The 27,455-nt window shown below is 50.2% G+C and overlaps 8 protein-coding genes across 8 annotated transcripts, besides 13 other annotated features; 5 read left to right on the forward strand and 3 right to left on the reverse strand.

Moving 5' to 3' along the window:
• Positions 1-226: 226 nt before the first annotated feature.
• PVX_119510 (hypothetical protein, conserved) lies at positions 227-2,165 on the reverse strand (the record flags this gene model as incomplete). Its single annotated transcript, XM_001613049.1, has 1 exon — positions 227-2,165. One exon carries the CDS (start codon positions 2,163-2,165, stop codon positions 246-248), a length of 1,920 nt encoding a protein of 639 aa, XP_001613099.1. The 3' UTR covers positions 227-245.
• Positions 768-790: a microsatellite.
• Positions 1,384-1,407: a microsatellite.
• Positions 1,478-1,510: a microsatellite.
• Positions 2,166-4,839: 2,674 nt separating the features above from the next.
• Positions 4,840-10,629, forward strand: PVX_119505 (hypothetical protein, conserved; the record flags this gene model as incomplete). The annotated part of the gene is made up of 6 exons (XM_001613048.1): positions 4,840-4,866; positions 5,054-5,121; positions 5,249-9,879; positions 10,111-10,163; positions 10,259-10,357; positions 10,501-10,629. The coding sequence occupies 6 exons, from the start codon at positions 4,840-4,842 to the stop codon at positions 10,627-10,629; spliced, it is 5,007 nt and encodes a 1,668-aa protein (XP_001613098.1).
• A 607-nt stretch (positions 10,630-11,236) lies between these two features.
• Positions 11,237-13,667, reverse strand: PVX_119500 (hypothetical protein, conserved; the record flags this gene model as incomplete). Its single annotated transcript, XM_001613047.1, has 3 exons — positions 11,237-13,237; positions 13,360-13,421; positions 13,577-13,667. The coding sequence occupies 3 exons, from the start codon at positions 13,665-13,667 to the stop codon at positions 11,237-11,239; spliced, it is 2,154 nt and encodes a 717-aa protein (XP_001613097.1).
• Positions 13,343-13,407: a microsatellite.
• Positions 13,408-13,432: a microsatellite.
• A 469-nt stretch (positions 13,668-14,136) lies between the features above and the next one.
• PVX_119495 (hypothetical protein, conserved) lies at positions 14,137-15,951 on the forward strand (the record flags this gene model as incomplete). Its single annotated transcript, XM_001613046.1, has 4 exons — positions 14,137-14,613; positions 14,777-15,516; positions 15,633-15,694; positions 15,893-15,951. The coding sequence occupies exons 1-4, from the start codon at positions 14,581-14,583 to the stop codon at positions 15,949-15,951; spliced, it is 894 nt and encodes a 297-aa protein (XP_001613096.1). The 5' UTR covers positions 14,137-14,580.
• Positions 15,952-16,320: 369 nt separating this feature from the next.
• Positions 16,321-16,391: a microsatellite.
• A 320-nt stretch (positions 16,392-16,711) lies between these two features.
• On the forward strand, positions 16,712-18,087 carry PVX_119490 (ATP-dependent CLP protease, putative). The gene has a single exon (XM_001613045.1). It carries the CDS (start codon positions 16,841-16,843, stop codon positions 17,966-17,968), a length of 1,128 nt encoding a protein of 375 aa, XP_001613095.1. The 5' UTR covers positions 16,712-16,840; the 3' UTR covers positions 17,969-18,087.
• Positions 16,816-16,906: a microsatellite.
• Positions 17,198-17,226: a microsatellite.
• Positions 17,533-17,555: a microsatellite.
• Positions 18,088-18,107: 20 nt separating the features above from the next.
• Positions 18,108-18,146: a microsatellite.
• A 530-nt stretch (positions 18,147-18,676) lies between these two features.
• On the reverse strand, positions 18,677-20,359 carry PVX_119485 (microtubule associated protein EB1, putative; the record flags this gene model as incomplete). Its single annotated transcript, XM_001613044.1, has 1 exon — positions 18,677-20,359. One exon carries the CDS (start codon positions 20,357-20,359, stop codon positions 18,677-18,679), a length of 1,683 nt encoding a protein of 560 aa, XP_001613094.1.
• A 2,156-nt stretch (positions 20,360-22,515) lies between these two features.
• On the forward strand, positions 22,516-24,644 carry PVX_119480 (60S ribosomal protein L7, putative). The gene is made up of 3 exons (XM_001613043.1): positions 22,516-23,214; positions 23,471-23,593; positions 23,751-24,644. The coding sequence occupies exons 1-3, from the start codon at positions 23,209-23,211 to the stop codon at positions 24,390-24,392; spliced, it is 771 nt and encodes a 256-aa protein (XP_001613093.1). The 5' UTR covers positions 22,516-23,208; the 3' UTR covers positions 24,393-24,644.
• Positions 23,478-23,544: a microsatellite.
• Positions 24,392-24,423: a microsatellite.
• A 9-nt stretch (positions 24,645-24,653) lies between the features above and the next one.
• Positions 24,654-24,685: a microsatellite.
• A 1,057-nt stretch (positions 24,686-25,742) lies between these two features.
• Positions 25,743-26,852, forward strand: PVX_119475 (40S ribosomal protein S12, putative). Its single transcript, XM_001613042.1, has 2 exons — positions 25,743-25,989; positions 26,182-26,852. The coding sequence occupies exons 1-2, from the start codon at positions 25,909-25,911 to the stop codon at positions 26,530-26,532; spliced, it is 432 nt and encodes a 143-aa protein (XP_001613092.1). The 5' UTR covers positions 25,743-25,908; the 3' UTR covers positions 26,533-26,852.
• Positions 26,853-27,455: the final 603 nt, after the last annotated feature.

Consider the following 27,455-nt stretch of genomic DNA (forward strand, 5'->3'; position numbering starts at 1 on the left):
CGGTGGCGTAGCGTGTGAATGGCGGCTGTGTAACACGTGAGTGGCAGCAAATGTGGGCTGAGCCCCCTTCGTGTCTGGGGTGCCGCGCCAACGTCGCCTGCACCGTTCAGGTAAATCTCCCCGTTCGGGGATTTTCTTTGCACACGTGGGGCGATTGGCTAGCTCGTTTGGCTAGCTCGTTTGGATGGCTCATTTGAATGGCTCGTTTGCCCTCCTCACTTTACCGCCCCACTTTACCGCCTCATTTACGCCCCCCCCAGCGACACGCCGTACTCGGAAAAGGTGCCGAACCCGCGCAAGTCAAACAGAATGGCCTCGTTCCGCTTGAAGGACGCGATTTTTTCGTTTTCAAAGAGGGTGTGAAAAAGGCCACGCTCGAGCAAATACTGGTAGGCGCGCAGGCCGTACAGCTCGATAATGTTGCCCCTGAAAAAGACGATGTCGTAGGAGCCCTCATTCTTTTGGAAAGCTTTCAGGCAAAAGTCAATTGGCTTCCCATACGTCACGATGTTGTTAAGTGCAACGATTTGGTCCCCGTGGTGGAAATTCTTTTTGCTCGCTTTTCCCCCCTCAATGATGTAGGAGACGTAACAGCCCCCAATCGAATCCGGATTTTTGTTCAACACAATTCCGATGTTCTTCTTCACGACAACGTTGCTGCAGTTGTTCATATTTTCCTTCAACATATCTGCCTTCTTCAAAGCAGCCACAGTCAATTTTTTTAACTCGGCCACGATTTCTTTGAAGTTCTCTCCCTTATCGTCTGTATACCCCAAGTGTATTGCTATCTCGTAGAAATTGTGGGCCTGCCAAAATTTGCGGAAGCTTCTGTAAGCATCTCCCAGGCATTTCCACGCCAACGCGTATTTGGGTTCGTACTTTATTGCCTTTAGCGAAAAGTTCAACGCGCCTTGCATGTCATTTGTGTAGTAGGACAGCATCGATATGTTGGCACAAATGCTGGAGAGGAAAAATCCGTAGTATTTACACGGCAGCATGCTGTAGGCTAATTTTAAATCGTGCAAAGTACGTTCATAGTTTTGCCTGTACATCTTTTCGGTGCACTTTTCAATCAGCTTTAAGGACGACTCGATGCTCATCTGTAAGTTCCTTTTCGACGTGTGTGTGATGTTCCTTTGTTTTTTCCCCCTCTCGAGTTCTTTCCGCATGCTTTTGCTCAAGTAGGTCATCTCTCCATCGGTTTGGTCCCTGCGAGCATCTTCCATTCTGCTGGTCAGCAATTTTTGCAAACGATTGGAAAAGTTTATTAGGTCTTCCACACACGATATTGGCACCTGGTAGTTGCTTTCCCCAAAGGTGTACGCTGCGGATATGTTTTTCTCCTCTGAACGGATTGACAACTCTATTTGCAGTCGAAAGAACTCGATGAAGGCGCTGTCCATGGAGGAGTGAAAGAGGTAGTACAGCTGGTCCTTCATCACTTCTGCTTCGATTCTCTCTTCTCCTGCGGAATGCACGCTGATCGTTACCACCTCCCGTTCGCGCTGCGGTTCGTCTGGAGCGGCGCTCCGTTTAGCGGCCTCCGCCACGAGCTCGCGCGGGATGAGCTCGTCCGCCTGGTCGGAAACATTCGCCCCCTCTGCGTCATCCGCGCCATCAGTACCATCTGCAGCATCCACACCATCCGCGTCCTCCGCGCCATCCGCGCCGCCCCCACTGATGGGCGCGTTGAAGGTTGTCTCCCCAAAGTGCCTCTTCGCATCGTCGTCCTCGTCAAAGCTGAGCAGCTCATCATCGCTTAGCTGCTCATCGAGCACATCTGCCGCGTTTTCTTCCCTCTCTTCGTCACTTGGCTGGTAGGGGTCCGGAGGAAATTTCGTTTTTTTTTTCTCTAAGTGATCGAAGGGGTATAGGTAGCCTGACTCCTGGATGTCCCTTTCCTTTTTGCTTTTGTAAAACACCCTGGTGTGGTTATTCCCCCCATGGTTTCGCAGTCTGTTGTGGTAGCAGGGCGGTGCATTGTTGCCTATCCCTTCTCTCCCTTTGCCCTTGCTGGGGTAGACGCCGTGCCGCTGCGTGGCGCCAACGGGATGTCCTCCTCCACTCCGCAGCACCCACCTTTCGCAACAATGCGGTAGCTTGAACGCCCCGCAAAAATGGAAAATGATGGAGCACACGCTGAGGAGAGCCACAAACTTAGTCATTAAATTGGACCTAGGGGGTTACGCACATGGGGGGGGGGGAGCCACAGATGAACGCATAATTGAGCAACTACACATGTGTGTAGTGTATTCTTCACAATGTACCTTCCCTTTTTTTTTTTTTTTTTTCCATTGCATTGTCTCCAAAATGGGGCAGTGAAATGAGAGGTGTAAAAGTCCATTTCGGTTTTCCCCCTTTGTGTAGTACTTAACTTAGGGGAAGAAGCAGCCACCGGGGTGGAGGAGGAGAGGAACCTCTTCACTGCTATCCTTGGGCAGCCCCTTCATGTAGAAATTCCCCCAGTTGGCAATCGCGGGAAGGGAGAAGGGGCACTCCCCAAACGATACCTACCACATGCACGTGCAGGTTCGTCCTAACCCTTTTTGCAAAAATTACTGACGAGGTGAGGACCATTTGGCGTTTCTCATCTTGGGGGAGGAAAAAAAAGAGAAAAAAAAAACAAGATTAACCAATAAGTGGACCCCTTTTCGAAGTATCCCCCCCTGGGGCTAATTCGTTCAACCGAGAGGACGATGGCACGGCTGCTTGTAGCCCGCTTTTGCCCAGGCGTTGTGCAGAAGGGGGAAAAGCCGCACGCGCACGTCGCTGTGCTGTTACGCCTGTATTGATTCGTTAATTGATTCGTTAATTAATTTGTTATTTATTTATTTTTTCATTTTTATTTTTTTTATTTCCGCTTTGGCCCCTTCCACCTGGAGAAGCATCGCACAGCAGCAGTGGTGATCCCATTCGAAACGCTGCCTCGGCACCGCACCTGTCGAGGCGAAGTGGCAACCGTGCGAACCGCGCGAACAGCGGGAAGCGCCACACGGAGGGGCATACACCCCTTTAGTCGGGGAATACCTTGCGCGCGCGGCTGGGCCGTTCGTCCATTCGGCAATCGCACAGCGGGGGTGTCGCGCCGTAGAGGCATTCACCGCCGAGTCGTTTGCCTCTATGACATTACACCTCCTACCACTACGCCGACCATCACACCACTCGCACGTCCCTCTTTGCACACCGCGCCGCGCGAAATGGCGAGCGGCCAGAAGGGCAAAGGAGAAGCGCGGGAAGGCCTTCAAAGGGCCGCACTGGTCAACCCCGCGTCGAGGAGGGTGAAAAAAAAAAATAAATAAACCAATAAACGGATAAACGAGTAAACCAATAAACCAATCAACCAATCAACCAATCAACCAATCAACCAATCAACCGCCTAATGTGCAAAAGCAAACATCGCGGGGATGGCACAATTGCGAGCGGGCGAAACTTTACACATGCACGCTCATACAGCGCCGCGCGAACGTGTTCCACTCCACCTCTGCTTTGTAAAACGTCTAGTTGGTGAAGCGGCCATATTAAAATAACAAAAGTGTATTAAAAAAAAAGAGGAAGGTATATCAAAAAGGGCGAACCTACGAGGAGCAATTTTTTTTTTCCCCTCTCGGACTGACTGGAATTGCCCCATATGGTATGCCTTCTCGTTTTCCTCAATTTGAATTATTTTTTTTTTTTTTTTTTTTTTTTTTTTTCCGCGTGGCAAAAAGCATACACATACTTTTGAGTGCACGGATGGCACAGAAGGGGAACCCTCTCCTGATGTTCGAGAATGGCCATAACGTTTAGCGCAAGTTTGCACTTCTTTCCCTCTTCCTTCCCTCTTCCATTTTTTCTTTCCTTTTTCCCTTCCTTTTCCCCCTTTTGGTGTTTCTTTATTTCCATTTTTTCCACCCGTTCCACCCTCTTGTTTGAGCTGCCTCCCGCTTGCCGAATAGCCCTACCGAAGTTTTCAATTTTGTCGCGAAGCTATTCAGCGCAGCACTGCGAATGTGAAGGTGTTTTTTTTTTTTTTTTTTTTTTTCCCCATTTTGAGGCAGATAATAAGTGTATGCTTCACCCTTGCACATGGATACGTGTACTCATGCCATGCCAGCGTAGGGACAAATGCATGTTCACAAAAATTCCCCTGCACGCGTGTTCATCTTCGCATGCCTAGCAAAGGGACGAAGCAAACTTGGCGAGGCGAACTGGTCAACTGTTTTTAGCGCGACCCCTCCCTCTCGCTATCTCTCTCTCCTCCTTCCCCCCTTTTAAATGGTGTAGCGAACCAACTCGCATTTCCACACGCACGTTTTTGTCGTTCCCCAGGGGACATACATGCGCGGATGTGCAGTGGTGAAAGCGTACAGACGTACAGACGTACAGACGTACAGACGTGCAAACGCGCAAACGCTGAAACGCTCAAATTGGGCGAGTGAGCAGTTCGCGTGTACATGCCCGCATTCTCCTGCGCGGGGTGGGGACCATCGACCCTCGTGATTGTTGGGGGGTGGCCGCCATTTCTCTCTACGCCAGGTGGAGAGAAGAAGTGCACACTGTTGAAAGCGCTCCCCATTTTGAATCATACCCCAACTTTTTTTTTTTTTTTTTTTTTTTTTTTTTTCTTTTTTTTGTCCAACCGCTCTACCCAGGGGAGCATACCTGTGTGCCCATACACACACGCATGCGTGCGTGTGCATATGTCTGTGCATGCCTCTACACACCTGTGTGTAGGTGTGCTCGTGCGTTCCCCCCAAAGTTGCGCTCACCGAGGGAGCCGCAGCCCAGCCGATCTTTTGTCTTGTCCTCTCGTCACACCTCACCCGAAGAGAACGCAAACCAGAAACAACCAGCAGAATTATGAATGATGAAAAGAAATTTGACTTCGTAAGTGGCCACTGCAAGGGGGTTCTTCCCCCCCGCGGGGAGTCGGCGGCGAACCTGCACACCGCTGACGAGTTAGAGACTAACGTGCGCTCCGCTAATTCACCAATCGCTACCCCTCACATGTACATACGCTTCGCAACGCTAACGCGCACACTTATAACATGCGCACCGCCTTCCCCCCCTGCAGGGCCTCGATCAGTCCACAGCCAGCAATGGGCTCTTCACCGTCATAGAGAGGAAGCCCCTCTCGTCCCTGTAAGTGGGGTGGAGCGGCATGCCTGGCATATGTGGCACCCCTGTGTGTGTACCACGTCTGCACCACTTCATGTGCCACTGCTTCCGCTTTCGCTTCAGCTTACACTCCCACTTCCCCCCCCCGCAGCGAGAACAACGAAAGCCTAAACCTGAGCAACCTGAGTGACCCCCTGTGCAATTCAATCGACGGGATAAAAAAAAAGGCAAAGGATTACACCACCCAGAACACAGACAGCATTTGTGAAATATATCGCCTGAACACCTCCCAACTTCTAAGTGACCAATTAGAAAATGCAGTGAGCAGGATCAGCTACGTGGACGATGACGTGTCTTCCTTTTATGATTCCGAAAAAGAAGAGGAATTTTATTTTGATAATGACATTTCAACTCTGGGGTCATGCTATTCCGTTTCAAGTCCCACCAAGATAAGTAAAGGGAAGAAGGCAAGGACGAGTGTGGTTGCATCTGTTTCTAAGAGGTATGCTGGTGGAAGGGGTTCAGATGCGGGAGGGGGAAAGCAGAACCCGTTTTTTGATCCCACTTTTCAAAATGACTCCCCTGTGAGTGCTAACCTGGTTGGAAAAGGCAGAGAAGGTAGGGACGACCCCAGTAGATACACACAGGCGTACGGTCGCGATGACATAAGAGGAAAATTGGCCAATAGGGATCCGTCGAATGAATCCCCCCCAAATGAAGACCACAGCGATGAGGAAGCGGAGCTTGGGAAGCACCCCTATAAGGACGAACTGGGGCACTCGCAAAATAGCAGCGATGAGAAGGCCATTCGGGTGAACCGAAATGTGTATAGAATTGTGAACATTGGCAGAGCTGGGGAGGACGATAAGGAGACAGTCATCAGGAGGATAGCCCAGGTGAGGAAGAGCATGCTGAGGGAGAAGCGCGCGGGTGGTGCGGTTGGCGATGCGGGCGGCGCAGGCGGCGATGGGGAAGGATCAGATCGCGCCGATCAGGCAAACCACGCCGGTTATGCAGATTATGCTGACTTTGCCGATTTCGCCGATTCCGCGGAAGGGGGGTCCCCTGCCCACTACGAGCCAGCCTGGAATGTCTCCAAACTGAGGGACCTGCGCGCGGGCAGAGGCCCTCCCCCCAAGGGGGCGTTCAAGGAAGACCCTCAGGGGGATAGAAGCCACACCCGATTTAGCGAAGGCCACTATTTGAGGCAGGATGATGGCCTCTCTCGGTACAACAGCGACAGGAGGGTAGCCTATATGGAGGCGAAGGGCCAGGGGGGGAGCAGCCACGGCGGGAGCAACCACGGTGGGAGTAACTACAGCGGGAGCAACTACGGAGACGAACCGCCCCACTACAGCTATGAGCGAACCAAAGAAGTAGAACCCAATGATAACGCCCAATTTAAAAAGAGGAAAAAATACATGTTCCTTTCGAAGGAACCTGGGCAGGGCACTAGTGGCGAGGCTCAAAAAGGCCTGAGCAGTGAGAGCCAAGATGAAGTGAGCCACCACTACCTGCACGGAGATGAATTCTACGAGAAGAAACGGGTTAGGGCTAGCAGACCGTTTGCAGACCACCCAGGGGATATAGCCCGAGGGGGGGGTGCGTCATTCCAAGGGAGTGAGGCCAATGCGGATCTGACTGGCAGCACGGACGGGGGGATGAACCATGTTGAGGAGGGAGCCTTCCAGAGTGGAGTGCCCCCCCTGCGGGGTAGGTATGTAGAGGGCCACTTGGCGAACGCGCGAAAGGGGGAAAGACGCGAAAGAAGCGATAGAAGCGATAGAGGCCAACGACGCGGCGACGGTGAGAGTGCCCACCACCGCGCCTACCGCTTCCACCAGTATAGTGGCATCGGAAGGGGTCACCACCGGGGGGCGCACATGAGGAGAGACACCGGGTTTGGTGGAGACGTAAAGGAGAACCACGAAGCGGATGAGAGGTATGGCAACGACGAAGGGATCGACGAGGGGGTCGACGACTCGAATCATTTGCAAATGAATGCGCGAGCGAACAAGCGGATGCACCATGTGAGTCAACAGAACAGGCAAAAGTACACGCACGAGCTAGCGTACCCACCAAGGGGCATTCACAACAATGGCTATGATAGCACGCAGAAGGGGAAGTACCCCCAGGGGAACTACCCCTATGAAGATGACAGCATGGTGGGTCCGAAACATGATGAGTTATACGCAGGCGAGGTGTATCCTACGCGTGACGTCCACTCAGCGGAGGAAGGAGGTGCAACCACGTATTTTAGAAGTGCACACAGTAGGGGTTACAAGGCACGCGGGGAGGAGGAGGATGATGAAGAGCGGATGTATGCGCATGAAGAGGCGAGTTATAAGAACGACGTGTATCGAAGTGAGAGGTACCCAGTGGGTGCGTGGGGGGCGAACCAGGGTCGGATGGGAGAGCACCACCACGTGGATGACCACCACCGCGTGGGAGAGAACTCCTTTACTGGCTACCGCGAAGGGAACAGCTCCGGCAAGGCGCTCCCCTACCACCGAAGCGAATACGCCAGTGGGGTGAACCCGTCCTATAGAAGGCACGGTTCGAGTGAGAACCAGGCAAGTGCGTACGCACGTGGGGGGATTAGGAAGTATGACGAAGGGCAGAGTGGCGAACCGCGCGATGGTGATCCGCTCTATGGTGATCCTCTCTATGGTGATCCTCATTATGGTGATGATGGGCCTGGCTCGTATGGCGGAGCGCATCCCGCGGCCGTGCCCGGGGGGGCCAACCACCCGAGCGAGTACTACGGTGGTAAGTACGCACACCAGAGGTTGCCCAGCCACTCAAATGGTCTACGTCATGCGGGCAGCCACTACCACAGCGGGTACAGTCGCATGCACGAGCGAAGTAGCTATGAAGGGGGGGAATATTACGAAGAGGAGTTTCATCCTGACGGGGGGGGACCCCCATCAGATCACCCAGATCGTTATGACCCTCGTGGCATGTCATATGAAGAGTACGGAGAGTTACACACAGACGATGATAAGAGGAATGCCTTTTCGAAGAGGACCCCTCCAAGCAGCCAAAATGTAGCCAAACCGTATTTTGATGAAGGGGCGAATGAGAAAAATGGGTATCTAGCCAGTGTAGGTTTTGAGCAAAATGAAGGGAACCATTGCCCCCTCGATGGCCAGAGGATGAATGTCCATAAGGACCAAATGGGTGGTGATGCCGAAAGGGATAATTTGAATAGGCAGGGCCCCCCCACGATGGTAGGTGATGTACACGCAGTGACTGGCAAATCGGCTGACGCTTTAAGTGACGTCAAGGGGAATATACCTGGGGTGACTGTGGGGAGTGCCAGACAGGTCGGTGAGGGCGCGCCGATTGGTCCCTCCACTGGGGAGGCAGGCGTGCCCAACGAGAGTGCACTTCCGCCGCAGGGCACTATGCAGAGCACCACGCAGGGCGTTCCACCCGCTGTGCAGGCAGACCAGCCACAAGCACAACCGCTACCACAAGCACAACCGCTGCCGCAAGCACAACCGCTGCCACAACCGCCGGTGAAGCGCAAGCGGGGGAGACCCAGGTTGAAGAAAACCGCCTCCCCCTCGGAGGAGGCCCCATCGAACGACTCGCAAAGCAACGCGCAGGCAGCGGCCGCCCCCGCCGCGCAGCTGAATAGCCAAACGGGTGCCCCCGCGGGTGGTCAGAGCGGCAACGTGAGCGGTAACGTGAGCGGTAATGTCAGCGGCAACGTCAGCGGTGAGCAGGGCCAGCCCCCCCTCTACGGCAACATGGGCTCCGTGATTAACCCCTCATACAACAACCAGCTGAGTAACCCCAATGCGCACCTGCAAGTGACGATGGAACACCCCCCGGGTTACCAGTTGGGAGGATCCACCCAGGTGTTAGGCCAGCCGATAGGGCAGCCGATAGGGCAGCAGTTAGGGCAACCTCTAGGGCAACCGCTTGGACAGACGCCGGGGCACCCCATGAGCCAGATGAACCAGATGAACCCGTTGAACCAGTTAAACCAGATGAACCAGATGAACCCGCTGGGCGCGCAGCTGGCGCAGCAGATGGGCCTGCCGGTCGGGCAGCACCTGAACCCGCAGGTGGGCAGCCACCTCGGCCACCAAATGGGGCAGCAGGTGGGGCAGCAGCTCAGCCAGCAGATGAACCAGCAGTTGAACCAGCAGTTGAACCAGCAGATGAATCAGCAGCTAAACCAGCAGCTCAGCCAGCAGATGAATCAGCAGATAAACCAACAGCTCAACCAGCTCAACCAGCTCAACCAGCTCAATCAGCTGAACCAGCAGAACGGATACCTCCTCCCGAGCAGAACAAACAACCACTTCGGTGCCAACATGAATGAGGATCAGTTCGCCCCGACCTACGGAGCCTTCGAACCAGATGTAGCGAATCACGTAGACCCCAATCAGTGCAACAGAAACTTTGAGCAAGTGAGAAACAATAGGGACCATCTGTCCTACGAGGGAGACGATGGAGAGTATCAAACGGATAAGAGGAGGGTAACCAGATCGAATGGAAGTGGGTCGGAGGAAAGGCACTCCGAAAAGGAAGTTAAAAAGACAAGAAAAAGACGGGGGAGGAGACGAAAGAATGAAATGGACCAAGGAGACCCACATTATAAAAGAAGCAACAGCAGTAGCAATCACAGCAATGCTAACCATGCCGAGACGAAGTCGGCGGGCTCCTACAGAAACAAGTCCAATGACGACAGCAACTCCAGGAGTGAGCACCGGGCGGACCAGGACTACTCTACCTTTGTGGACGAGAACAACAAGCTCGTTTCGTACAGTACGTTTGGCGCATGTGCGGAGGAAGTGGTGCCGCGTGCAGCGTGCAGCGTGCATCGCGCAGCGTGGTGTGGTGTGATGTGGTGTGATGTAATGTGGTGTGATGTAATGTGGTGTGATGTAATGTGGTGTCATTTATTTATTTATTTATTATTTTTTTTTATTATTTTTTTTTATTATTTTTTATTATTATTTTTATTTATTTTATTTTATTTTTTTTTTTTTTTCCAAGGAGTCGCCTACAACCCCGCGGACACAGTGTGGGAAAGGCTGTCCGGCGTGAAGGTAACCCCGCGGAGACCCCCTACGTGTGCACTCCCCCGCGCATTATGCAGAAGAGCTGCGCCCCCCACACACGGTTCACTTCCCCCTTTTTGCAGATCGGCCCGCTGATACTGACGGCCCAAAGCAGAACGACGAATGTCATTTTGGCCAAAAACAGATCGATCGAGCTCGGCAACATCAACCACAACCTCATAGTAATTAAAAAAAAAAACAAAAATATATGCACGAATACATGCATGTGTGTGCGCATGTGTGGCGGTCACGTGGTGTTTTTTCCGCCATTTGCCTCACAATATATCTGCTTGCCCTACAATGTGCCCGCTTACCCCCACCGCAGTATGGCTACATTTACAAGGGGGACAAGGTCAGACTGACCATCGGGAAGGAGACCAAATCGGTGAAGAGCGGCTCGGTGTTCTTCCTGCCCAGCTACAACGACTGCAGCATACATAACGACGACGAGTAGGTGCAGCGGCTCACCGAGGGGGTGTGCTGGTGTGCAGTTTTGGAGCCACTCTGGCGGTCTCCCTGTGCGGTTACGCTGTGCAGTAACGCGTCTTCCCTGCGTGTCCCCCACTTCACCCCCATTTTTTCATTTCCCCCCTGCTGCAGGCTCGGAACCGCCAAAATATTTCTGTGCTTTGTTTACCTGAGCGACGTCGTCTGAGTTGGCCTAGAGACCCTCCATTTGGCATTTTTTTTTTTTTTTTTTTTTTTTCCTTTTTTGACGTTGTGTCACCCCCGTTTGTGCGATTCGTTTCGAAAGGGACGTGTTTTTTTTGTGCGCCTTTGTATGTGCATGCGTTTACGCGTTTACATTTTTATGTGCGTGTCTTTACGTGTTTTACACTTGTTCGTGTGCGCTTCCCCCAACGGTGGAGTAACCGCTGTGGAACGGGACAAAACGGTCATTTGGCTAGCTGGTACGTAAAGGGAGTTCCTAAGGGAACCGCCAGAAAAAAAAAAAAAAAAAAAAAAAAAAAAAAAAGCTACATGGCAAGGGAAGACACCTTCGCGATGCACACGTGTAACAAACAATCCATCTACACATGTCAGGGAGCTCCGCCCGGGGGTTACTCCACATCCGTCAGCGAATAATTCTTAACACAACAGTTGACGTATAAATGGGAAATGCTATTCTGTGATTTTAGTAGGGTAAATCGAACCAAGTTTTTGCCGCCACGCATCTTTTGAAGGACCTCCACTTCGAGGACAAAATCGAACAAGTTATAGGCGAAGTGCGGGACGGACGTTTTATTTGAGCTGTTCTTCCTGTTGTGCATTGTTGGGAATGCGTTTTTTTTATCGTCGTTTGTTCCCTGCAGTGTGGTTTCTTCGATGTGGATGCTGATGGGGGGTGCGTCCTCCTGCTCCGTCTCGGTTGATTCGCCCGGGGGGGAGCGCCCACCGTTTGTACTTCGCCCACCGTTTGTACTTCGCCAATCGTTAGCAATTCGCCAGTCGTTAGCAATTCGCCAGTCGTTAGCAATTCGCCAGTCGTTAGCAATTTTCCAACTGTCCGCACTTCCCCCACTTCCAAATCTGCCTGATCTGCCTGAACTGCCCGAACTGCCAATAGAGCTGCCTCCCCCCCGGTGGTAATCCGCGTACGACTCCGAGTCGTCCGTGCCGAGGCTGCTCTCCGTGCTGCCCTGGTCGTTGCCGCCAAAGGGCAGGCCACTCGCTTTCCACTTGCCCCTTTTATTCTTCCTGCCCGACCAGTTCTGCACATCATCGGTGAGCAGATTCGTGGCGTGTTCCTCCTCTGGGGGGTTCAACCGGTTCGTCTTCCCATAGCCCATACAACCATTCGCGTTCCGTTTCGTCTTGCTGCTCCTACATTTGTAATCATTCCCTGTGTGGTTCCCCTCCTGTGCCTCCTCTTCTTTGCAGTGCGTTTTGCCCCACCTAAGGGGTCCCCCCACTTGACACTTTGCATAGTCAAATATGAGGATGGGAATGCTAAACATGACAGAAATTATTTTCAGCTCCCGCACGAGGTAGAAACACGTGTTGGAGTTCTGCACACTTAGATGCTTCAACATGTTTGTGAAGTTGTCTATTCCTATGCAGGCCACGTTGGGGGGGTGGCTCGCGAATGGGTTCTGTTGATCCCATTCGCGGGGGTTCTGTTGATCCGCTTTTTGGAGGTTCTTCTGATCCGCTTTTTGGGGGTTCTTCTGATCCCCTTTTTGGGGGTTCCTCCCTTTTCGTATGCTTCCCAAAAAGGAGACAAGTTCGCTCCAACTGCGGACGCGCAAAACGAACAACCTGTTGGGGATGTCATCCAAGGAGAGCCCCTTTTTCCTCCCCCTTTTGATTTTCTCTTTCAAAATACTGTCAATTACTGTAACGTCGTTTACGTGGCTGAAGTGTATAAACACGGCAACTGCAGTGGAGGAACTCCCAGCGAGGAAGTCGAACAGCAAGTTGAGCGAAAGGACTTTGTTCATTTTTGTTTTCTTCCCATAAAAGAAATATAGTTTGGACCCTTGGAGACCGTTTCCGAGGAGCTTGTCCAATGAGTGACTGCCCGTTTTAACAGAGGACACCTCGATCAGAGATGCCTTCATATAATTGGAGTAGGCCAGTAAGTCTCTCTCCAGTCCCTCCGGGGGGTTGCTCCGGGGCATACACACTTGGCCGCTATCCTTTGCGAAATTTAGAGACGCCCCGACTGAGCTGTTGTGCCCCTTCAGGTGCGCCCACGGGGTGACACTTTTGAGCACCGAGTATTTTCTCCTTCCGGGGGGGGAAGCAGCCAGGGAGGGCCCCTTCCCCGTGGTAGACACGGACATGGACGTGGACGCGGATGGGGAGGATGAGTGTGAGGACGAGTCGCTCAGCGAGTCGTCCGGCACACCTCCTACCGTACCGCTGGCCACGCCTCCCCCATCGTCCGCCTCAACATGCCTCCCACCGTGGCAGTAATTTTCCTGGTCGCTCACAGCGTGGTGGTAACCACGGAGGGGGTCTTTGGAGCAGTCCGCTCGGCCTTCTTCCCCCCCGTCATTTGGCACTCCCAAGTCGCGCAGGTGGTAGCTAAACAGTTGGTCCTGGCCCGCATCGACCTCCTGCAGTTGGAAGGAAGGGGGTACGCACATGGGGAGGTATGCACAAGGTCAGTATGCACATTACCGCATATACACACGGCCGCCTATACGCACAACCGCGTGTGCACATCTGCGGAGTGAACTCGTAACGGATTGCCAACCTCCACGTCGACGTCCTCCAGATAATTTGTGCTCAACTTCTCAACTGCGGGGGGAGAGGAAGGGCATGGGGGGTTGGTCTCCACTACGCGGTGCATATGGACGGTGGGCACTTCCCATATTAGACGTATACGCACATACACACGAGTGAAACGAGCGCTTCTCCCGAGGAATCACCCCTCTCCGAAGGGACGTGCTTACTCGTGTTTATGTTACGGGCGTACAACTTTTTTTTGATTCTTTCCGGGAGGTTTAAAAACTCTATGTCGGGCCTCTCCATCGCTCCGCACATGTTCGTTGACGCGTTATGGGTGGCCCAACGGAGGTGCACCTTCTCTTTTTGGCTTGCACGAACGGGGAGGAAGCGAAACGGATAAGAGGCATGATATTTCACTCAGTTTCAAGGAATGGCAACGGGGTGAAGATGCATAGAGGAGCGTAATCAACGGATGCGAAGCGTTAATGCTCCCCTACTGAAGCGCTTTCCATCCCGATCTGCAAAAGTGTAGGTATATGAAAAGGCTGGCGTGGTCAGAAGGCAGGCCGCAGGGGAAAAAGTGCCGCAATGCATGCATACGCTCACACGCATGTGTGGAAGGAACACCTCATCATGCAGAACATTTGCACGCTCAGCTGCGAAATGGACCTCATTACGACTTCAGCCTTGGAGTGCAGCTTGCCCCCTTGATGTGCGTGTGTTGCATGACTGGGTATGTACATACTGGGTAGGAAAATTAGCCTTTTTTTTTTTTTTTTTTTTTCCCCCCAAGGGCATCACAATTGGCACTTCACCGCCGCTATTTCTTTGCATAACAACGAGCGAAAATTTTGCATTTTTTGAACAGGGAGGGATTGCTCAGCTTTGCTACGACTTACTCAACTCACTGCGCCTCCCTGCGACATGCTAGGAGCTGCATTTTTTCTTTTCCTCGCAAGTACGTGATGGAAGGAAGGACGTGTCAGGCCGGCCAGCCGCTAAGCATGTGCGCGTGTTCTCTCCACGGTGCGCACATGGCAGTAACGCCCTTTTAAACGACTCAACACAAGCGTTTCCCCCCAAAGGGTTGCACGCCTTTTCTCGCGTCGAAGGGGGGAGGGGGCTCTTCTCTGCACACCGCGCCATGTGCATGCACAGAGAAGGGTGGCTTTTCGTGTAAATTGGCCTGAGGGCTGGATAGTTGAAGACCACAGGGGAGAGAGTCACGATGGAGCTGTCGATAGACGCACTGAAGGAGAAGGTGAGAGTTCACTCGGACACACCACATCACATCATCACCGCATCACCTCATCACATTTGTTGTTTTCGGAAAGGCGCTTCTGCATACCTACACATGTACGCATGTGCAGAATGAATTGCACAACGTAATTCACTTGATGACCTTTCCCCCCTCCATCTCGCAGTTCCTCAACATGAACAGCGACATCGAGCTGATCGAGCGAAAGCTGAAGGACGAAATGTGCAAAATGTACGAAGATGACATCAACCCATTCCTAATTCTTAACGACTTTGAAAATATAAAAAACGAGCTACACAAAATTAACAAAGAATTAAACGTCCTGTATGAAAGGAAAAAAATGAGCATACAGTACATGCACAGGCAAATGCAAAATTACAACTTTCTACTCAACTTGGAAAATAATTTAAACATCACTTCCAAGGAGTTTATAAATTACCACAACTCGGAAATTATTTTGAACAATTTTTTTTACGAAAATATAAAAAAGTTTTTGCTCAACATCAATTACGATGAAATTAACGAGTTGCTACAGCTGGACCATCTCCAAAAATGTGTGGACAGCAAAGGGGAACAAACAAGTGGAAACAACGTAAGCGATTTAGGGAAGGAAGTACCCAAGGGGAAACCAGCCCTGTGCGACTCGGCCAGTTATAAAAACCACGTGAGTAGTAGCGATTTGAAGGACAACGAAAAGAGGGGGGCCCTAAATAACGGGAACGCCGCGGAGGACAGCAGAAATGAACAGGTGAACAGGGGAAATGTCACCGATAAGGAGAGCCTGTTTTGCCCCATCGACGACGCTACCTTCCAGTCCGTCCCCGCGCTGATTCGGCGGCGGGCCAAGTTGGACGACATTAACCTGATATACAAGTCGCTGTACGACATGGCGGTAAAGAAGGGCAGGTGAGCGCGCATTTGCCCATTTGACCATATGGGAAGTTACCCATTGGGAATTTACCATTTGCACACCGTGCGGGCCCCGTTCGGACACCTGCACACGTTTGCCCCTCCCCCCACAGCTGCCTCCCCGTGGAAAAGTCCGAGCTCACTCAGATGAATCTGCAGGTCTTTGGACAGACAGGTTGGTCCATCCTGCGGGGCTAGAGTGTTGTGTTGTTTTGTATTTTTGCCGTTCGCCATTTTATTACTTTACCTTACTATATTGTATTGTATTATAATATATTTTTTTTTTTTTTTTTTTTTTTTTTTTTTTTCCCCTTTTGCCTGAACGGTTCATATTTTTTATCCCCCTTTGCCGCCATTTTTTTTTCCCCCCCAGGAGAAGCCAAAATAGCTACCTTGCGATACCTGAAAATTATAGAAGTTATTAACAAGTAATGAAAAAAAAAAAAAAAATAGCTAGCTTAAATATTTGGCTATTTTTTCATCACTTCATGTTTTTTGCGCCCCCCCGTTTGCACACACCACCTGTTTTGCCCTGCACAGGGGTTTCACCAAATTGGTGCTTTGCTCAACTGTATGCTTTCCACATTTTTCACGTTTTCTCTTTTCCCCCTTTTTGTTCCGCTTTGCTGGTACTATTCAGAACCGGCTCCGTGAAGCTCCTGAACTGCGCGGGGTTGAAAAAAAAAAAGAAGAGAAAAACCTGCCAAGCAAGGTAAAAAAAAAGGAAAAAAAAAGAGGACGAAGAGGAACCCCCCGCTTTGCTGCTCCTCGGTTGTGTAGAATAAAGGACGCCATAATGACAAATGAAAGTAACCGAATGGGTGCTCTCCCAGAATGCAACTAGGTCGCAATGGGAGGGGATATGCGAATGGAAGGAGTGGTAAAGCTATCCGAATGGAGGGAGTGGTAGAGCTAGCCGAAGCTGGGCTCTCCGTTCGTTGTTCATTTGTGCCGCGTTTCCAAGGCGGCGCAGTTTAGTCCTTCCCCTTTTTCTCCATTTTTGAAGTGGGTCATTCCCCTTCCGCCTTACATGTGTAAGCGTTGACTTCCTTTTTCGCGGGGCCGACGGGAACGCAGTGGCTTCCCCCCCCCCCCGGCTCCAGCCTTACACGCAACGTGGCAAGCGTGCCTGCAGGGTGGAGGAAGGAGCATGCATATATATACAAACATATATATGCGTATACATATATATACATACATACATGCGCACGTGCTAAGATGCGCGCTTGGTCCCCTCCGCCCGCTTCGCCAAACTTTTCAAAAGGAACACAGCCGTTTTAAAATTTTTTAGTGGAACGCATCCCCCGCCAGCACTGCAGAAATGGTATGCTTACTTTCGCTGCTGCTTTTCACCCTGCTGAGAAATAACAAAACGCATGCAAAAAGGAGTGCACACCGGTTGAGTGCGGCGCCGTTCATACAGTTCCCGGGCGGGGGAGTTCCCCAGGGGAAGGCGAGGCGCAACTGGGCGGAAAGGGGTAGCGGGTGCAGCGGTGTATACGGCCGCCGCATCAAGGCGAGGGGGGCGTCCTCCAACTCGTTGCCGCGGTCGATAGGGGATGATCAGGAATGCGCCGCACCTGGAGAGGAAAGCGCATCGCATAGTGCGGCAGAGAGAGCGGCATATGGGATGGCCCCAAGTGACCCCCCTGCGAAGGGAATGAAAAGTGTTAAGAATGGCGAGTTGCGCATGGATGCTGCCACAGGCGTGGGAGGTTTCCTGGTAGGGGAGGGAGCCCATATAGAAGAGCCCCCCCCCGAAGGAAAGCAAACCCACAAAGGTAGCAGCGGAAGAAGCGGCAGAAGCAGTAGCCACCGAAGGTACAGGAGGAGGGAGGGGCTGCTGCCCCGGGTGAACCACATCAAAGACATGAAGAAGGACGTGAAGCTGTTCTTTTTCAAAAAAAGAATAATCTACCTGACGGAGGAAATAAACAAAAAAACGGCCGACGAGCTGATCAGCCAGTTGCTATACCTAGACAGCCTCAACCATGATGATATAAAAATTTATATAAATTCCCCAGGGGGGTCCATAAATGAGGGACTAGCCATTTTGGACATCTTCAATTATATCCAGTCAGACATACAGACAATATCCTTTGGCTTAGTAGCATCTATGGCTTCGGTCATTTTAGCTAGCGGAAAAAAGGGGAAGAGGAAATCTCTGCCCAACTGCAGAATTATGATCCATCAGCCTCTGGGAAATGCCTTCGGCCACCCCCAGGATATAGAAATACAGACCAAAGAGATTCTTTATCTGAAGAAGCTGCTGTATAATTACTTGTCCTCTTTTACTAACCAGACAATTGAGACGATTGAGAAGGACTCAGACAGGGACCACTACATGAATGCGCTGGAGGCGAAGCGGTACGGAATTATTGACGAGGTGATTCAGACGAAGCTGCCGCACCCGTACTTTGGCGGGGCGGTGGAGTCAGGCAGTGGCTGATCGGAAGGGGTGAGCTACTCTACTTGGTACAGAGCACCCATTTAATTATACCTCTTTTTTTTTGCGAGGTTAATTTTTTAGTTTTTGTAAAACAGTTTGAACATACGTAAGTGCGTCATTTAAAAAAAGAAAAAAAAAAAAACAAAGGCGTACCATGTGAGGGGCGAAACGGGGGTGTTCCTTTATGATACATTAAAAGGGCGCAAATAGGACGCGAGTTAATAACATAGGGTGGCAAGGAAGGTGCGAGTGCAGGGGGGTACAAGGGGATGAACGGGTGAAGCGTTCACGTGGGCGATCATTTGGAAATGTGACCACTTCGAAAAGCGACCACTTCGAAAAGCGACCACTTCGAAGAGCGACTTCACTGGAAAAAGTAGAAAAAAAAAAAAAAAAAGGCCAAAGGGGGGTACAGCACTGTTGAGCAAACACTCATTTGGGGGAAACAACTTGGAGAGTCAATCAAAGGGACAATGTTGTTGAGGATATGGCGAGGTGGAGTGGAAAATTTTGGAGGCACAAGTTTGACGTGCAGTTATATCGCACAGTTGTGTGGAATACTCGTTTGATTGCCAGCTCGTTTGCTAGCTTCTTTGCTTGCTGGCACAAATGGGGGTGTAAATTTGTGTGGAAGACAAGTGGGGGATTCCTTATCGGGTGAATCACCTTTCACGGTTTGGTGCCCGGGGGGCTCGCCGCTACCCCCCCCTAGGAGCAGTATGCAGGGAAGTCCATCGACCCCTGGTTGTTGTACTGCCCCCCGTACTGCTCCACCTCTCCGTTGTGTATGGAGTCCGTCTGCTCGGGGAAGTCGTGCGCGTTGTAGCGATCATGGGCGTGCGGCAGGGGGGCTTCATTATCCGTCTCGGCGTAGGCGTCCCCCGAGTGGGTCGCTTTTCCCGAATGGGCTGCGTCCACTTCATTTGGGTACACCTCATTTGGGTCCACTTCATTTGGGTACACCTCATTTGGGTCCACCTCATTTGGGTACACTTCATTTGGGTCCACCTCATTTGGGTCCGCTTCGCTGGGTGCCACTTCGCTGGGCTCCACCCCGTCCCCGCTGCCCTTCCCCCCCAGCGATATAGTCTGGTGAAAGTACGTATTCTCGCGCGCATAGATGATGTGCTGAATGTCGCTGACCAGCAGAGAGTCGTCATCCGTCTGGTTGCAGAGCAGCTCGAGAAACCTCAACTTGTTGTAGTAGAAATTTTTTTGGAAAAGCAAAAGTTTTTTCTCCTTTTCCTGAGCTTTTAATTTATCCTGTAATGAGACAATTTCGCTGTTTTTTTTTTCCAACTGTATTTTGAACTTTCTATTTTGTTCGTTTAGGGAGAGGGCATCTTTGTGGTTCTCCACGTGGGGGTTATTTTTGCTGGGGTGATAGTACGTCGAAGAGGAGAGCGAGCCTCGCGAGGAGAGCTTGGCTGAGGCGGAGAGCTTGGCCGAGACGGACAGCCGCTTGTTCGTGGAGGTGGTCGCGGGGAGGTGGTTTCCCAGGTGGGTCATCCCCTGATGTGTTGCCCCCTGGTGTGATGCCCCCTGATGTGTTGCCCCCTGGTGTGATGCCCCCTGATGTGTTGCCCCCTGATGCGATGCCCCGCTGGGGTGCCTCTTAGAATCGTGAACCTCCTTGCACGAAAGCAAACCCACATTGTTATCGCCAGCCATGGAGAGCCATGCGGACCGCTTCTCCGTCTTCATAATCTTCCTCCCGGCGTGAGGTTGACACAAGTTAGCAGCGCTGCTGTTGTTACTGGAGGTGGTGGCTGCACGGGTGGCCACACTGCAGGTGACGTTATCCTGATTGACACTGGACCTGAAGTCATTGTTCCGTTTGGAACCATTAGAACAAGCCCTATTTTCGTTGTGCCTCACTTTTTCTTTCCCATTGTGCATGTCCACTTTAGCCCAATCAGGCAAATAACTGTTTAGTAACTTGTAGTCCCCCCTATCTCCAAGGACGCACATTTTTCGGCGCTCCAGGGGGTCATAGTTAATTACATTTTCATTGTTATAGTCGATGATACGCTCGAAAAAAGCTTTAAACCACTGGAGGAATTCTAAATTGTCTTGATACTTTCCCCTAATCAGTTTATCTATGTCCATATGTTTTTTAATGCCTAGTTTGTTGAAAACGTTTTGAATGAGTTTGTAGTTTATTATACACTCGTATTCCAGCTTGGCATTCCATTTCACTTTGTGGAGGACTGACTTGTTGGGGAACAGGATGTCCAGCAGCTGCGTGTAGATGGCGCCGTTGGAGCACTGCTCGATTTTGGTTACGTTCAGCTTTAGCGTCCTGTTCACCCACTCGATGAGCTCCTTTCGGCTCACGAAGAAGGCCGAGTCCATCATGCCCAGGGAGGACGCCTCTCTGCCCTCGCTCATGTTGGCCGTCGTCAGTTCGGCTGGTTTGCGGTGTGCGGTTTGCAGCGCCTCCGTTTGACGCTTCCCTTTATGCGACTTCCCGCTTATCCCCCAAACCCACGCGCAGGCGAGTCACTGCCCTTTATTCGTTATGAACGTGTCTACACGGCGCAATTAGGGGGACGTGAACAGTGTGGCGCAAATGACGCGCAAATAACGCGATGCGTGTCTGACAAATGCAATTTGCGTAGACGACCGCTAAACGAACGAATCGGCGAAGTGCCTCATTTTTGTGTTTTTCCCCTCGCGGAATGTGCCCCTTTCGCGCGCGAAAAAAGGGAAATTCAAAAATGAATTACCATTTCGCCGCGCGCATATGTGTGCAGATAAATGCTGCCATTTTGAAAAAAAAAAAAAAAAAAAAAAAGTCAGGCGAAAAAAAAAAAATATCCCTTTGACTAGCCTTTTTTAATACCCCTGTGCAACTGAAAATTCTGACATAGACAGGTAAAAATGGGAAATAAAAAAAAAAAAAAAAAGTCTGCTAAAAGGTGAAAACGTTTGAAATGGCGAGTTAGCAAAAGACAATAACGCAGTTTGCGAAGTTTAAACAACTGGGATGGTATGGGGACATCTACGCACGTTAATTGGTACTCTACGGATCGATTGCATTTATTTTGTGCAAATTGAAAATGATTCCTGCTCTCCCAGCGCATCACTTTAACGAGTTAACTTCACCTTCCGTTCGTGCAGTGCGGGGCGATGTGAAAAGTGGGCGGCGCGAAGGAGCGGCTAAACATGTTGCTAACGTTTGTGCCATCGTCATGTGAAGATGCACTAAGGAGTCATTTTCCCACATTTTTTCTCTTCCCCCATCTTGTTGGAAAAGACGTATAGAACCATGTTAACCGCGTAAAATGACCGACCACCCCGCTGCGTAATTTTTACCCCTTCAGGGATGAACAACACGTGGGGAGTGATGACCACAGCGCTGATTTATGCAAAGGCGCGTACAGCGTGCGCTTGGGGAGGCAAAAACGCCTACCCCGAAATTTGCGAAAAAACAAAGTGTTAACAGAAGTGGATATGTATTTCCTGTGGAATACCTTTTCACTAACCTTCTAATTGCATTCCCGTTTTTCCAAAATGGACGAGCGGGCGGGGGAGAGTTTTGCTAAGTGAACCACTTAAATGGAGGGGACTCCAGGGGGAAAGCACCGCTCAAAAAAATTGACGCCTGCCGTTTTGGCAACTTATGCGAGATTTTTAATGTGCTGTGAGAAAAGCCGCTTATAATTTTTCCTTCAAATTTTAAGATGTAACAAAACAGTGCGGTGCGAAATGGAGTTTGAAAAAGGATGGGAAAAAAAAATAAAAAAAATAAGTATATCTGATCACCTGCTTTTTGCATGGGTACATACATTTAGCGGGCTTCATAACAACAGAAAAAAAAAAAAAAATAATAAAAGCAACTTGGCATATAGCAGTTAAGCAGCAAAGCAGCGCAGCAGTGCTGGAGAAATGGGAAAAAAACCGTGCCGCCATAAAGCGTTTCTTTGCTGTTCCCCGTGGGGGTTTTCTCAAAAATAGGAGTCATTCAAGCGGAAGGCGCAACAATGAGTGCAAGCTTCTTATACTTTTATGTGGTATGCACGTAGCATTGCTCGTATGTATGCCGACCCGTTGATCGTTTGCCATTGGCTCCCGCTTACCAGCGCCATGGGCGTAACTGAAACATTTGGTTCGCTCCCCCTCGGCCATACAACCTGCGCAATGGTGAGTGCCCCCCCAAATTGCAACCCTCATCCTCTTACATTTGGCCCACCCAGTGAAGATGATATAAACAATAACACACTGTGATATGTAGTGGCAAATGGCCCATCGACAGGTCGACTTCCCAAATGTGATGATTTTTATTTTTTTTTTTGCTTACATTCTGCCAACCTGCTCAGCCATTCGGCCACACTGCAGAGTTTATTTATTTATTTTTTTTACGGCACTGTGGTGATTATGGTATGCACTGGGGGTGGTTGGTGGGTCCGCTTCTCAACCACGAAGGGAACAAAAAGGCGCACAGCACATGCCTAAAATGAAGCAAAACTTACTTGGGTTAAGAAAAAAAAAAAAAACTTCCCCTTCGCCTCGAATATCCTGGTAGCGCAAAAAACTACTGCACTGCGGAGTGACCATCTTGGGGACTCTCTTCCCACAATGCGCAACAAAATTGTAAAAAAAAAGAGGGGAATTTTTAAGTGCGTAAAATGAAAGTTGCACTGAGCAGCGGTTGGCATATAAACACTACTGCTATACTATTGAATGGCCAAAACGACCACGGCGATAAGTAAAAAAAACTTTCATGGCAAATGCTGCGTATCTCTTTATCATCCCTTTTTCGTGACGACGACTTGCGCTTTTCCCTTCCGCGAGAGAACTCCCTGTCGTGTAGCCCGTTCAGGCAACGTGGATCACATTTTGCGTAGCATTTTTTCCGCCTCCTTTTTGGCAGTTTTTTTGCCTTTTTTTAGCGTTACTTTTTAGCACTTTTTATAACATTTTTTTTAACGCTTTTTTTAACGTTATTTTAACGTTTTTTTATTTGTTGCCCCAATTGAAATTCCATTTTGAAGAGTTCCCCAAACTGAGAAGTCACTTTTCAAGGAAAGGAACTGCGCCTTCGTAAAAAAAAAAAAAGCGGCCATTTGCAGTTGCGAATTGGCAAGCTTCGCCCTTTTTGTCAAGCGCGACAAAACGGGAAATTCGCCTTCTGCGATACGGGCCACACGCCATACGCATCCCTGAGAAGGGGAAAAAAAAAAAAATCATTTCACTTTTTCGCGTGAGCGATACGGAAGAAGGAACCCATTCCAACGATGGCGGTAAGGGAGAGCGCAACATATGAGTTGATTGAGTGATACGTATTATAGGGTGATACCGTTCTGCGTGACATGCGGTGTAGCACATTGGCTCAAGCGACGTACGTTTGCGGGAGTGCATGTTTAGCGTGCGCGTTGGGGGGTTGCGCTGCCCACCAGTGATTGGCCTGATTGGCCTGATTGGCCTGGTTGGCCTGACTGACCCGATTGAACCGCCGCCCCATCATACGAACTGCGTTGCCGCTTCCCCACCCCACAGGATAGGTACGAGGAAGAGAAAAAGGATGCCGGGAAGAACATGATGAGCTTGAGGAAGAAGAAGCAGACCAAGTACCTCCAGCTGAAGGAGAAGACTCAGAAGAAGATGAAGGCGCAGAAGCTGGTAAGTTAGGGGAGCGCCCGCGTTGTATGGCAGTTTTGCGGCGGTTTATCCCCACGTGAGTCCGCTCCACTGTTTGCTCGTGCTATTTACCCCTTTGCGTCCGCAAATTCTGCAAACTCATCTCATTTTTTTGCGCGTTTCTCCCCCCGCCCCACAGATCAACAAGAAGAAGCGAACGGAGCTGCGACTGCGCACACTGCGGTACGAGAAGGAGTACGAAGAGGAGCGGAAGAAAATCGTGCAACTCAAAAGAGAGGCAAGGAAAAACAACTGCTTCTACAAAGAGGCAGAGAAGAAGGTCGTTTTCGTCATCAGGCTTAAGGGAGTGAATAAATTATCCCCCAAAGTGCGAAGCGTCTTTCGTCTGCTACGACTGCTGCAAATACACAACGGAGTGTTCGTGAAGGTTAACAAGGCCACCAAGGAAATGCTCAAAATTGTAGAGCCCTTCGTTACCTATGGGTACCCCACAATCTCCACGATTAGGAAGTTAGTTTATAAACGAGGGTACGTCAAAGTGGGAAAGGTGAGAAGGTATGCCAGGAAAAAAATTCAAGACAATCATGAGATTTCGAAGCATTTGGGAAAATATAACGTCCATGGGGTTGAGGACATGATTCACCAGCTTTATACTTGCGGGCCAGCTTTTAAAAAGGTTAATAACTTCCTGTGGGCCTTTAAGCTGAAGCCCCCCAAGAAGGGCTTCAAGGCCAAGCGACACGCGTTCAATGAGCCCAGGCCCGGTGACTGGGGAAACAGGGAGAGCCACATAAATGAGCTCATCAAGCGGATGATCTAGGGGAGGAAGCGGTGAGGTAGAGCGGTGAGGCGAAATCGCTAGTGAGTGCCGCCTTGAGGATGCTCATTTCGCACGCCGTTCGCTTCGCTTAAGCAGCCCAGGAGAAGAATGCACCTCCCCCGGCCCGAACGAACTGCGGCCCCCTTAGTGCAACTTCACCATCCATATTGTGCATACATTCCCATGGTATTAACTTTTTTTTTTTTCTTTTTTAACTTGCCAAAAAAATTTAAGATAGCAATGTACATGCGCTCATGTTGGAAAAATCTATCAACCAGTTTTGCGTGCCCCGAGTAGGCGGCAAGTAAGCGGCGGGGTAGTGGCGATTCCACAGCCGCTTTTCTGCCGTGTCCGCACCGAAATGTCCCTTTTGCGAAAGCTGAGCCGGATGCTCCTCTCCGTTGTTCTACCGCCAATGGGGGGGGAGTAAAGTACAACCCTTTTCCCTGCAAAAACCTATCATCGTTATGGAATGGGTTTGATTACCTCCGGGGGAGCACCCCCTAAAAGGGGTAAACACATAACGTACGGCAGGTATGAACATGCATATATGTTGTGTATGCCTCCCCAGGGGTAACACCTTCATGAAAACTGCCACCATGTGAACAGAAAAAAAAAAGGCGACCACATAGCAACCCCACGGGGGGACTCTCTTCGTTTTATTCGCCTGGGAAGGAACCACAGAAAGGTGCCCAAAAAAAGCGGCCTCTCCTTTTTTTTTTCCCCTTGTTAAAAAAAATACGGTTTAAATTAATACATTAGGGAATTTTTTTTTTTTTTTTTTGCAAAGCTTACCGGGGATCACACCCTACTACATTATTTTTCCACTTCTGTGGCGTAAAAACGATTCGCCTTTTTACTTTAACGCGCCTCGAAATGTAGGAAAGAAGTTTACTCATCCCATGCGAGTTGGTCGCCCCGGTGGGAGAGGGGGCATACCCCCGCATATTGTTTGTACCACCGCTGCAGTGCGTAGTAATGCCGCTTGGTTAGCGGCACTTGGAGGTTGACCGAACTGGAAAGAAAAAAAAAAAAAAAAATATACCAATCATAGGAGCGGAGCAGTTGATATAAAATACGTAGGTGCGAACAAACACGTGACATTTTACCTTCTCATCATGCCCACTTTTGTACGCGCTGCTGATAAGTAACGAACGCGAAGCGAAACGGTTGGCACATGAACTGAAAATGTTAGCCTTGCACGAATTTTTTTGCGTGAACGCTCGATGAGATTTTAACTTGCATTTTATTTTTTCCCCTTTTGCGATACATTAGCTTATACGCATCTTTTTGCTGACCTACGAACAACGTATTTTTTTTTTTTTTTTTTTTTTTTTCCTGCGTGTTTTTGTTTCATTCACTCGTACGTAGCTTTTTCCGCTAAGCAAATTCTCCCCCTTTCGCGCATCCTGTTTGTGGGACCACCATATACTGGTAAATCGGTTTAGCTTTCACGCGGTTTAGCCTCTCCACTGTTTGCTTCCCCATTTTCGCTTCCCCAATTTTGCCTGCCAAAATGACCGACGTCGAAAGCGTTGACAACAACGTAGTCGTGGAGGAGAAAACCGTTTTCGATCACACCACGGCCATACAGAAGGTAAGAGCGGAGGAGAAACAAAAGGAGCGAAGCGATGAGGAGAGCCATTGACGGGGTGGCTTGCGCGCATACGTACGTGCAGGCGTATGTACGTGCGTATGTTCATGCGTATGCATATTTATATTTTTTTTTTTTTTTTTTTTCTATTTATTTTTTTTTTTTTTACGCGCTGTGCCCCTCTCCTTTCGGCAGGTTTTGAAGAACGCCCTGGTGCACGATGGGCTGAAAATAGGAATCAGGGAAGTCATCAAGTCCATCGAGTCGAAGGAGGCCAAGGCCTGCTTCCTCTCAGACGTATGTTCCGAGCCAGCATACAAAAAATTAATCACCGCCTTGTGCACGGAGAAAAACATCCCCCTTTTTATGGTCGAAAATGACAGCAAGGATTTAGGCCAGTGGGTTGGCTTGTTCAAATTAGACAAGGAGGGGAATGCCAGGAAGATTATCGGCGCGAGTTCCGTCTCCATCATTGACTTTGGCGAGGAATCAGCTGAGCGAGACTATTTAATGCAGCAGCAGAACCAGCCCGCCGCGGCTGCTTAAGTTAAGGGGGTGAAGAAGCGTGTCATGCCCCTCCCCCTTTCGTTCTGCTTCTTTTTTTTTGCGCTTCCAACGAATGCGTGCCGCATTTTGTGTACCACCGCGCGTGCTTTTTTATAAGGCAGAGGATAGTAGCACCCGGCTGGGTAACTTTTTTTTTTTTTTTTTTTTAACCCTGCACCGATACGTTTAAATGTGACGCGCGCCATTAGTGCTGTCATCAGTGGCGCCATCATTGCCGCCGCGCTGCACACAGATAAAGAAACGAACCAGCGGAAAAGGAAAAACTTTTTTTTGCAACAACGTTTAACCAAATAAAAGGGAGTCACTTTTGACAACGGGGGGCTCTCCCCCAAGGCGGCCATTCGACAGAGCGGCTTGCCACCACTGCAATTGTGCGAAGATGGAAAGATGCAAAACTGCAGCTCTACCCACCTCGTAAATCGGTCGAGAGCGGGCCCACTGATGGGAAGAGAAACCCCGCGGGGACGTTCCACTAACCTTTTCTGCCACCCCCCTTTCATGTTTTCCTCTCGAGTGGAATTCTCCCGGGGGATGGAGGCATCTAACACTGCTAATTAGCGAAGGCATGCTTTTATATTCCCCTTAAATTGTTCCAATTGGCGTAAGATGCGTTTACGTTTGCGCTTACGTTTGCTTTTTTTTTTTTTTTTTTTTTTTCTTTCCTTTTCACATTGCAGCTAAAATGTGCTGACCATGTACTGTCTCAACCCGTTTGTGGGGAAAAAAAAAAAAAAAAAAAAAAAGGTAAAGTACCAACGGTGGGTCCCAAAATGGAAGAGTGGGGTGCGCGCGTTAAGGGAGACTCAACGCGGGTGGTGTGTTCAACGCGCTTGTAAAGGCATCCAGTGAGGGGGCAGCGGTGCGATAATGCGGAGGAACCGCACCGGCGCTGCCTGAGTGAC

This window comes from Plasmodium vivax, chromosome 8, assembly GCF_000002415.2.
Source record: "Plasmodium vivax chromosome 8, whole genome shotgun sequence".
NCBI lineage: Eukaryota > Apicomplexa > Aconoidasida > Haemosporida > Plasmodiidae > Plasmodium > Plasmodium vivax.

What these genes read in the sequence shown, in the direction of transcription:
- PVX_119490 (XM_001613045.1), top strand. Translation starts at nt 16,841, where the DNA reads ATGGTATGCTTACTTTCGCTGCTGCTTTTCACCCTGCTGAGAAATAAC.
- PVX_119480 (XM_001613043.1), top strand. An exon ending in AGATGAAGGCGCAGAAGCTG is followed by an intron (nt 23,594 to 23,750) that starts GTAAGTTAGGGG and finishes CCCGCCCCACAG; the next exon opens with ATCAACAAGAAGAAGCGAAC.
- PVX_119475 (XM_001613042.1), top strand. Translation starts at nt 25,909, where the DNA reads ATGACCGACGTCGAAAGCGTTGACAACAACGTAGTCGTGGAGGAGAAA. An exon ending in ACACCACGGCCATACAGAAG is followed by an intron (nt 25,990 to 26,181) that starts GTAAGAGCGGAG and finishes TCCTTTCGGCAG; the next exon opens with GTTTTGAAGAACGCCCTGGT.